Below are 11,864 nucleotides of genomic sequence, written 5' to 3' on the forward strand. Positions count from 1 at the left end.
TAGTTCAATAGACACATTATAACTTAAAAAGTGATGGATATTTTGATTTGATTTTAACAAAATAGAAACCGCTCATTTCTTGTCATTGTGTTTTGCATTTGAGTTGTTAGTATATTCAGTTTTAGTTTATGTTGCGTTTAAAAACCATGGCATTTTTGTTCATAAGAAAAATATGAAATGTAAGCATGACTTTTGGTATATTTTCCTTATTTGGTTACACTTTATTTATAAGTTTATTTTCGTAAAAATTACCACAGAGGAGTCTGAGAGAGATGACTATTTTCTACGTCGCTACAGAGCCAACAGTAAATAGTTTAAACGTTATGATTTCCCCCGTCACTCCATCAATACCTTAATTTTATTCATATTTGCACTTCTTGCTTCGATTAAACCATTAAAGTAAAACATTTTTGTAATACAGGCGTTGAGTTAATAAAACTTCTGTCTAGGTTCTGTCTCAAAAATCAAGTTTTTCATTGGTCAGTGTACAATTTGTGACAGTTTCTGAGTATGTCTTTATAACCTGGGAACCAGGTATTTTAATTCTATATTAATTTATATTAGTGTTCAGCGAACGTGAGACAATATGTATGAAATTTAATGAAATCATACTAATAATAAATAACAAAAATAAAAATGCGATTGCCTTCCAATAAAAAACAAACTTCAAAGATGTACCTGCTTTTCTTTAATCGTACCTGAACCTTTGCTCGCTCGTGAGACTTTGTGAACATTTTCACTTCTCATTGAGATAAACATGTATATAAAGCAATCAAAACAGCATAATTTTATTAAAAAAACTGTCAAATATTCTTTATTATGTAACAAATCTATATATTATTAATGCTTATAAAATTTTATCAGTGCTTCACTTTCTATATTATATTCATTCACATGTCTACCAAATCCACTTCTTTATCTAAGCTATCAAATTGCCTTGTCTTTCTAATAGATTAATTATGTCATTTTTATAAGAACTGAAAGCGGGTAAATAATACTGATATTAAAGGCGCATTATGCCTAAGAAACCAGTAATATTTTCCTTCTTTAGAAATGGCAAAAATAAAGTTTATAGCGATTAAATAATGATTTTATAGCATTTTAGCAGCTGATCACATGAATGTAGGACGTAATTATAATTTGAAATTATTTGTTTAAAAAGTAGGAAAATGTAAACAAAGAAGTATTTTGACTTCCATACAAAATACTTAATCACTATAAATGGACTTATTGCCAAAAAGGCAATATAAGCAAAATATGGTTTAGGTAATTGGCCAAAAAGGAAAATTTTGGAATATTTAACTGATCATTAGAAATAAAGATGCTTTCGAGAAATAAAAATAAAAGAATTTTGAGGCATAATGGGCCTTTAATAAAAGAGATAAGTATTTGAAAAATCTATTTTATTGTAACGAAAAAGCAAGTAACTTAACATATATTGAGTAAAGGGGACTTGCAGAAAATTACAAAACCAAACAAGTGTTTTGTTTCTATTTGTATAATGTAGAATTGTTACAGAGACTGAGCGAATGTTTTAGTCTTTACAACTGAATTGTTCTAGCAATATGCTAATCTAGGTTTTAAAGGCACACCACTGAGATTTTTTTGACATGATGGGACTGAAAAAATTACTTTTCGAGATAAATGTTCCATTTAACGTGTGTGAAAAATTTCAGATCATTCGCTTCCTCTATTTTTTCCAGAATAATAATTCTTTTCGTGAAAAGTGAACCAAAATCTCAAAGCGTTGCAACGCTTTTCACTCAGATCGACTAAGAATAGCACAAAAATACGATTTTCAATTTAGATTAAATTTCTTCTCTTTTTTTTGCATTTAAACCTTTTCGGTTTAAGTGCTTCCGTTGATTGATGGTTAGAAATTTTAATTTACGTTTTTGGACCTCAGTGGAGTTCTTTTAACCTACATTTTAAAAATACGAAGATTATTATAACATTTATTCATTATTGTTACAGAGGGCAATGAAGAAGTGAAAAAGATCAACAAAAAGCCAATGTCAAGTAAATTCAAAACTATCCTCAACAAGGTAATTTATCTATATCCTTTATAGAACTATAGAGTTACACGCCTCCAGATGAGTCAAAATAGTTCAAGATAATCAAACTTGATGTTCTTGATCAAACTAAATGTACTATAATTTTAAGGAAAGAAAAATAGTTCATGATTCAAGTAATGTCCATGTTATATGTAGTTTATAACCGATTTTGCAGTATTTTTCCTTATTTGATCTTATTTTGGTAACTTACATTGGTTCAAGGTGCCGTTGGCGTATGTGTAAATTATTTTCTTTGTTCATTTCATAATAATTCACTTTTTGATACATTTTTATTTTTTTATGAAAATAAGCAGGAATCTGGAAGCTTGCTGCTTTAAAGTTAAAAAAATATATGCGCGTTGAGAAAAATCACAAAATTGCATAACATATCAGTCTTATTAGTGAATCATACTATATAATCATCCCATATTTTCATGGTATTGGTATGAAACAAAATAATCTTTAATAGATATGTTTACCTATCTTCGTCTTGTATGTGGGGAACATAATTATTACCAGTTAATTGTTTAACTATTTTCTCTACAGTGAGTTTTAAAATATAAAAATTTGGGGCAGCTATTAACTTGCGGTCTGATGGCGTTCACAGATTCTACCCGGCATGAGCAGAGCAGACCAAAGATCTGTCGGCACATCCATGCCGTCTGATCATGGTCTAAACTGTTTCCCATTTGGTCAATGCATATTTTGGAACATTCCCGAAATTTCCACAGAAAAGACGATTACTCTTGTCCTATTGAAAGTTGGACAAGTCCACTATAGATGATAAGCGTGGGAAGGTTTTGTCATGTTTTATAACAATTATATTGATAATATATTCTACTTTATTCTACATATTTGTATATAATATTTCTATACTATTTTCAAAAAAAAAAAAAAAAAAAAAAAAAAAAAAAAAAAAAAATTTAATAGCAGCATAACAGGTAGTTCTTTTGATTTACACAATGATGTTAATTGTACTACGCGTAATGTAATTTACCTCATTACATGTAAAGGCTGTAAAAAGCAATACGTAGGTCAGACTAATCAAAATGTATCATGCAGAATGAATAAACATAGATTTGATATAAGAAATTGTGACGTTAATCCAGTTTCACATGTTGCGATCCATTTCGGATCAAACGATAATAAGTGTTCATTGTCAGATTTTTCATTTTTACCTATAGAAATTATAGACAACAACATGGACCGGTTATGTAAAGAATCTTTTTGGATTCATAAATTAAATACTATGATTCCAAATGGACTAAATAATAAAGTATTGTTTGATTTATAATAGGTTACATGAATATTAATATGTTTGTCTATTATCTTATTTTTATTAACACTGTCTAATAGACATCTGTATCACTGTTGATCCATTTTAATTCATGTACCAGCTTTATTTATAGCATAAATATTTGTTTCTACATGTTATCATAGTTTTGCCGCTAAACGCCATAACGTTTTTCGCGCGTTTAACGCGTGTTACGTTATGACGTCGCTTCCGGTAATTTTATTATGTTTTGCACTGATGAAGGCATATAGCCGAAACGTTTGCAATTAAATTAAATTACTAAATGTTCGTGTTTGTGTGGCTTGTCTGATTATACTATTTTCAGGTATTATCTACGTTATTTATACCAAAGTTGATAGGAACGCTGTTCGTTTGTCTCATGGTATATTTTGTGTCATTGTGTGCGTACAAGTTCATCAACAGAGAGACCTTCAGTTATCTTGGTTATCATAACGACATGGTGAGTATAATCAGCAAGCTAAAATAATCTCTAAAAATGATGATTTTACTGGACAGCTAGCGTGAATGTACGAATGTAGTGTATTTAAAAAAAGGCACTCGTGCCTTTTAGCTATTGCTCTCCATTGCACATTCTTATTTAATGATTGCGGCGTGTTCTGTTGGATGCAAGATTACGGGCATTGGTTGGAATCTTAATTGTAAGATTTTAAACTTTAGATACTTCCATTGTAAAGTTTGAACACTCCTTTTGACCCTTTAATATTACGTTCATGCTTTACATCCAATTTCTTCAAACGTTTGGCGTAGGAAGAGATCATTTTATTTTATGACTTAAAAATAAAAAAACCTGTTATCTCCTTTTCCGGATCAAATGTAGAAATCACTAGTATTGTGGCACTTCCTACTTTCAGGAGGACATTATGCGAATAAACGAAGATGTTATGAACCGCCGCTTGAGGGCGCATGCTGAGCGTATAAATGGTCTGGAATACAGAATGTATGAAAATGCGATGAATATTAACATACAGAATCATCAATACGTGTTAAACTTGGTAGAAACTCAATGGAGGGCTATAGAACAATCTCATACACGTGCATATTGCACGTATTTGAAGAGGATAAATGTAACAGCGAGTTGTAATAGTGACGTAGGTGACGGAACGCTGTCGGAAGTTAGACCAGATAGGTGTTCTTTCCCGCCGGTCACGCCCGTACTTTATAAAAGGTAAATATATTCACCTGAATTGTAAAAGGAGATGGCTAAACTAAATGTTACATTCGTGTGATGTTTAAAAAATTATCGGTATAATATAGGGGAAACATGACCCCGGACCCACTGAGCACTTAGTTTGTACACTATAAGGAACTTCGCAGTGAGGTGAGGAGTTTTTTGTGCTTATACGAGTAAACCAGTATTAAAGCAGCAAGTCTCCAGACTCGTGATTACTTTGATAAAAATAGTACTTATAAGCAAAATATTGTTATGAATAAAGCATACAATCCACGCAATTTACCACACAAAAAGATGTCAAAAATATAGAAAAATACCCCTTACTGTGTTAGTTACGCAATAGAAATATAGTGATAAATACAGTAAAATCAGTCATTAATCGCTCATAACATGTTAAGTCTTATTACAATGTACTTGAATAATGAATCTTTTACTTTTCTTAAAATCTTATTACATTTTTCTCAAGTTTGATTTATTGAAATATTTTGGCTCATCTGGGCGCGTATTCAATATACATCTTAAGATGATCTTATCCTTAAATATGACCTTATAAATAAGAACATCTTAAAATCAGCAGTTTTTTTAAGAAAAATTGTAAGATGTATATTGAGTATGGGCCTTGGAGGCATGCAACTTAAAGAAAAACGGATACTTTGAGATTTGTAATGTAGGGAAGAAATGCAGTATTTTGTTATATTTTATTTTGTAGAAATGAGACATCATCATCAAAGATAGCTGGCATGCAGTTAGATGGATTTCTAACAAATATTCGTAAACTAGTGAACGACACGTGTTACATCATTGTCATCTACCTATCTGCCATTGTTATAAAAGAACTGCTCGGGACAGTGCTATGGATATATGTAAAACGGTAGGTATCAAAATTATATTATTTGAGATTTCAGGTGTTTTTTTTCTCTCCAATTTTTTGAGAAAATGTATAATGTTGTGGAATATAATAATATTGAAATTAATTTCATACGCGGATTTTGTGTAGGATAATGGATACCCTGTTAGAACTGCATTTCATAAATAAACCATCAAATATTTGTTGTTGCTTTGTTGTTTCATTAATAATTAATTAAATATTTTAATGTATCACTTCAGATCTGGTTTTGTGAGTTTAAGAATAATCTACGAGACAGATGAATCGCCAGGTTCTGCCGACAGTTCAACTACTAACAAATGAAAAATGCCATAGTTCAGATTGTGATTCATTTAAACAACACTGTTGTAAAATCTTTACTCTGGTGTAAGAGATTTAATTCTGAAGAGTGAGGAATAAGGACTTGGGTAGTACCGTCCGGAACAATCTGCTATAAATATATAGCTAGATACATTATGCAAACTAGGGATTTTTACCATTGAAGTGACGAATAAAGACTCAGTGTACTATGGTCTGTAACAGCACTGTTTTTTAATGTATAAATGAATATAATTAACTGGATATTTGAATCTTGCAGTGAGGAATAAAGACTTGTTTACTGTGGGTCATAACAGCACTGTTGTTTCAATATATAATTAGATATACGTTGTATTATAAATTGGATATTTAACTCTTGGAGTGAGAAATAGAAGACTTGGTTGCCACGTTTCATAACAGCACTGTTGATGGATATATTGTAAACTGGATATTTATCTTAATATTTAGTAATTCATGAACAAACATTGTTGAATACTCAGAAATATTTGTTGGAGAGGGGGAGACAAGCTAATTAAATGCAGTGGAGCATAATATTCACTTCAAACGTTTTGAAGATTTTGTGAAAACAAACTCAAATGACTGTCGAATTGTTAACATTTTAAATTATCATGGATTTTGATAAGTTTTATGAATATATCTATGTTTTGAAAGACGCTGATTAGATAATGCATTGAGTGCCAATGAAATATTTTTTTGCCTTACGCAGATTGCGCATGCGCAAAACATTGCAACTGACCTATTTGCATTGTGAAAAATATGAATTAACCGATATTTTATAATTATATTCTACGGTAATGCAATAATAGTGCGAAATAAGGCAGATAAAGGCGCATAGACAACTTATGCTGAGATTCTAAAAATAGTAACAAAGTACCAATTAATTATGTTTTTTTTTTACTTTTGTTAAGAAGATCGTATTATAATTTTTTTAATTTATGAAAATATAAGCATTGATCCTATAACCATGCAATGTGTGACAGCGAGTTTTAGATATCTTGAAATTATGTGTACAGTATATTGTAAAGACAAATTTTCTATACTGAGGAATAGCAGAGCGGTAGAAATCTAAACTATGTACCTATAAAATACATTGTTATAGTAACAGGCATTGCTTGATATATTATGTATGTTTATTGACTAAAACTTTTTTTCTAATAAACTGCCAATTTTGGTCAATTGTTTTAAAACATTGAAGATGTTTTCCTTTGTGAAACGGTGAAATGCATGTACCTTTATTGCACAGTACAGTCGTGTATATGTATGATTATGTAAATGACTGGCAATGTGGTTATTATTCTATACTTGAAGTTTTAAACATTGTTTTGGCAACAAGATTATTATGTTTATTGTGTTTCTTTCGAATTATAAAATTGGTGCATTTTTATTAATAATATTTATTGTAATAGTATTTCGTCATCTCATATGCAATAATGGGCTAACTCCTATTGAAAATAAGAAGAGTTAACATGTTACTGCACTAAGGTCACGATTTAATTAATTTAAGTATGTCATGTTATTCTTTCTATGTATTATTTGAATAATACAATTTATTGTGGTAATTGAATAATGCAATTTGTTGTATAAATTGAATTATGCATGCAGTTTGTTGTATTATTTGAATAATGCAATGTATTGTATTTTTTGAATAATGCAATTTGTTGTATTGTTTGAATAATTCAATTTGTTGTATTAATTGAATAATTCAATTTGTTGTATTATTTGAATAATGCAATTTGTTGTATTATTTAGTATTATTTGAATAATGCAATTTGTTGTATTATTTACATCATACAATTTGTATTCTTTAATTATTTTCATTGAATGTGTATTATTTTACATTGTATAAGTGTTTTATTTTAGCAATTGTAAGAAAAATTCAATACACATGTAGCCTGTCTATGCTAACGTTACACTGATTTTGTATTGATATGCATGTACATGTAAAATTGTCAATTCAGAGTAACTGATACCTGAGTAACAGTTATAATGTATTTATAATGTGTAAATATATGTACATACTTCATTATTACATTGATCGATATTGTTGTGAACAAAAATTAAATAAAAATCTGATACAAACAATTGTTTTATTTTCTTGAATGACATTATTATTACTCCAATTTGAAATTCCAGGAATTTCAAAGGGATACTGCCCCAACTTAATTTCTTGACTTGTATAACATTCAATTAAAATTCTGTTCTTGCATCATCCTCGCCGTATTTAACTGTCTCGTTTCTTTCATTCTGATTTACTATAAAATAGACGAGGGGCATGTATTAGTGGCAACGGTGGAGTGTTTTTAATAAAGAAGTCATACCTGTGAAAAATGATTAGTTGAGTCCTTCAAAATATTCACCATGGACCTCTTCACACTTTTCCAGCCTCAGAATCCATTCCGAAAAAGCATTGTTCAACTGTTCTTGGGGTATACTGTTCATACACTATTAGAGAGCGTTTCCGACGGCACTACGGGCTTCGAACCAGCGACCGCGAATGTAAAATCCGACGATACATGCGCCGCTCGAACCAAAAGTGGTGAAAGGCAATTGGTTTGAAGTCAACGACCTTAATCACTCCGCCACATCTCAATGTTATATTTTGTTGAAGTACCTGAACGATTAAAATACTTCTTATTTTAAAGTGACTTATAGACCCGTTGGGTCCAGTGTTTACAATTAATTATTTACATTATTGTTATTACATGTACACATGTCACTATAATAAAAAATTTACTTACTTATTTACTATACTCTGTTAAAACTAATTAAGGTAAATTGTCAATTTTCGAAATAACATCCTAAAACCCATAACAACAACAACAACAACAACAATAAAAACAACATTTATGATACCACTTACAGTTTTATTTCAAATTCACCAAAGGAAGACATAACAACAATATTTCTACAAATGTAATGACCAAACTCCAGCGTCATAATTGTATGAAATGAGATAAAATTCAAGACTATTAAAGGTACATGCCCAAAGATTCATGTTATTTCTTTTTTACAAAAAAAAATCGTTCTTACCCTTAAAACTGTTGACAAGTATACAATTTAAATGATTTAACCTAAACTTAGGCAATTATTATCCATCAAAAATGAAACATTTGAAAATATACATATATAACTGTTACTCTGTTAATGCCAAGGGCAGAAATAAGGTAAAGAAAATAATAATTAAATTAGGTTACATTTTGCATATAAAAGTGGCAAGGATTGAGAATATTTCATCATCTGTTAAAATATGTACAGTCAAACATGTGAACAAAAGCCAGGGTCTTTACAGACAAGTGGGCTTTAGTTGGAGGTTACTTTGTTCTTATTAATTAATGATTGCCAGTGTTTTTTTACAGATGTTCTTAATTTAGAGATGGTCTTTAACACCTGTTTGACTGTATTATTGTATATTTTTCTGTTTGGTTGTTTTCAAAATAAATGTGTTCATTCATCTTGGGGGCCTGCACCTTTAACATTCCATATATTAAATTTAAAAAAATCAAAATCTGAGAAACAAAAATTGAGAATAATTACAAAACCTTGCATTTTTTTCTTATAAAAAAGAAACAAATTCTAATTTTAACCCTTAACCTGTTGGAAACAAAAGTGACCAGCCTGTGTCACCAGTATTATAAGACAGCCAGTATAGCTGGCAAATCTGTAGTCTGACTCTATATAGTCTGGCTCTATATAGCTGGTAGCTCTATATTTTATATTTAAACTAATTAAACGTGAAAGCAGTTCCAAATATAAAGATGAGGCCAAATCCATTACATAAATTCACCAGATTAAAGGGTTCAAAAAGTATTAACCAGCGACTGAAACATAATGTAATCAAATATAAAATGTTCTTTTGGACAAAATTTATACAAAATGAATATATTATAAAAGTTTTTTTCTTATGGCATATGTAGCCCTGAAAACAAACATAAATGAGAATTTTGTAGCAAAGATAAATTAGATTAGATTTATTTCCAAATACATGTGGGTATTATACCCATGAGATAATAATGAGATAAGAATATTAATTATAAGATACAGTATATCAAATAATGATATAATATTAAAAAAATAGAAAAATAATGAATTGTTAATTAAATTAAGTGACCAAAAAAAATCAAAAAAAAAAATCAATAAATATAAAAAAATCATGCACTAAAAATACATGTACCTTAATAAATTATACAAAACTATTGGGAGTTTGAATTTGAACGTGTATAATTATTATTGGAGTTTAATCCTCACAATATTTTGGCTACAAATTTCTATGTCATATAATATTAAATACAGAAAATTAATGAGTAAATTGTTTAATTTACTGTAGTTACGAAAAAATCAATAAATTTACAGAAACTTAATGAGTATATTTTTAAATTTAGTTACCAAAAAAATAAATAAATATACAGAAAATTAATGAGAAAATTGTTAAATTAGTTACCAAAAAAAAAAAAGAAAAAAAGAAATCAATAAATATACATACAATTAATGAGATAATTGTTAAATTTAGTTACCCCCCCCCCCCCCTCAAAAAAAAATCAAAAAAAATCAATAAATATCAAAAAATCATGTAGATGTACTATATATATACAAATATACATGTATCTTGTAATTGAATTTTAATAAAGTACACAAAAGTACTGGGAGCATGAATTTGAACATGTATGATTAATATATGAGTATAATTTTCACAATCACTTGGCATTATAGTGTACATTTTTGTATGTATAATAAAATTTCTGTATATAACAACAAATAAACATGTATATATAAATTAACAACTTAAACAGAATATATATTTTCATTAATAAAATAGAATGACTATACAATAAAGAAAATGTAGAAAAACACTACAAACTACAAGAAATAGATCTACTATTCTCAGATGGTATACTGTAATGGAAATTATGTCATGATGTCATACTGAATTGGAAACCCTTTAATATTCAAAGAAGTAGACGGTTTTCTAAACTACAATTATATTAGTGTAACATGAAAATATTGTAATACACAATTCTGTAAAATACAGTTTGTTGTGAAACCCTCTTCTTTGCGTGTGTAAGACTATGGTATTATACATGTATCTAATTAAAGGAACAAAATTATTAAAGGAACAAAATTAGTACAATGGCAAGAATCAAGGGTCACACATGTTCCTTATTATACAACGAAATCTATGCAGCTGAGGCAGTTAAACTTGTTTTTTTTTTATTGTAGTAAATTGTCTTTTATTATATTTTATCAATATTTTAACAAATTATGGAAAATAAAATGTATATAATGTATTATAAACTGCTATCAAAATATTATATCCTATATATAAATATAAATACAGAAAACAATCTTTCTATATAAAATGTGTGAAGGTGGAATGTAGTGTCATAAAAGGTCATTCTTAAAAAATATAATTTCTATGACATTTTATTCTATATATATATCTACAAATATTTACATTATTTTTGCACCAAACCCCTTGACACACTTATCATTAACATTCTAAAATCTATACTAAATCAGATCTTTATAAATTTTTCTATATTTTTTAATCTAAGCACTAGACAATACTAAACTAAATGTAAGTACTCCAACTTAACTTTCATTTATATTCCAATTTGTATTGTATTTAAAAGATCTCCATTTAGGTCAATACAAAAATACTAAAGATCAACTGGTATCCTTAAAAATGAAAATATGAAAAGAGTAGTAAAGAAATATACTCAGAAATAATTTGAAAAATTGATGTTTAATGTGATTCTTAACCTGATTTCAGTTACATGTAAAAGCTTTTTTTTTAATCTGGGCGCTTTTCACTTTTAAGTCATTGCACAATAAAAAACACGTATTCTGTACAAACAAATGATCTGAAATTATGCACACAAGTGCTTGATATAGACCATAATCAATTGGTATAAAAATTTTGAAAAATATTTCCAGACCCATCAAGTTGAAATAACCTCAGTGCAGTCCCTTTATCTAATCGAAGTAAGTTAATATGATAATTTGGTATAAAATCTTATAAAATTTGTAAGCAATGCTAATAATGAATATTTATCAAAATTATTCATGCAGATGACAAATTGAGTAAATACACATATTCATTATCAATCGATCTAGCATAAATTT

The 11,864-nt window shown here is 28.7% G+C and overlaps 1 protein-coding gene across 1 annotated transcript in view; it reads left to right on the forward strand.

Moving 5' to 3' along the window:
- The window catches only part of LOC132741026 (uncharacterized), a 106,153-nt gene extending 98,812 nt beyond the window's left edge, over positions 1-7,341 (forward strand). The window contains exons 33-37 of the mRNA XM_060729105.1: positions 1,975-2,045; positions 3,674-3,808; positions 4,221-4,534; positions 5,250-5,411; positions 5,648-7,341. Coding sequence (XP_060585088.1) covers positions 1,975-2,045; positions 3,674-3,808; positions 4,221-4,534; positions 5,250-5,411; positions 5,648-5,729 — 764 coding nt within the window. The 3' untranslated portion in view covers positions 5,730-7,341. The remainder of the gene's footprint in view (positions 1-1,974; positions 2,046-3,673; positions 3,809-4,220; positions 4,535-5,249; positions 5,412-5,647) is intronic.
- Positions 7,342-11,864: the final 4,523 nt, after the last annotated feature.

Source organism: Ruditapes philippinarum, unplaced genomic scaffold (assembly GCF_026571515.1).
Source record: "Ruditapes philippinarum isolate M1 unplaced genomic scaffold, ASM2657151v2 ctg204_1_1_1_1, whole genome shotgun sequence".
Lineage (NCBI taxonomy): Eukaryota > Metazoa > Mollusca > Bivalvia > Venerida > Veneridae > Ruditapes > Ruditapes philippinarum.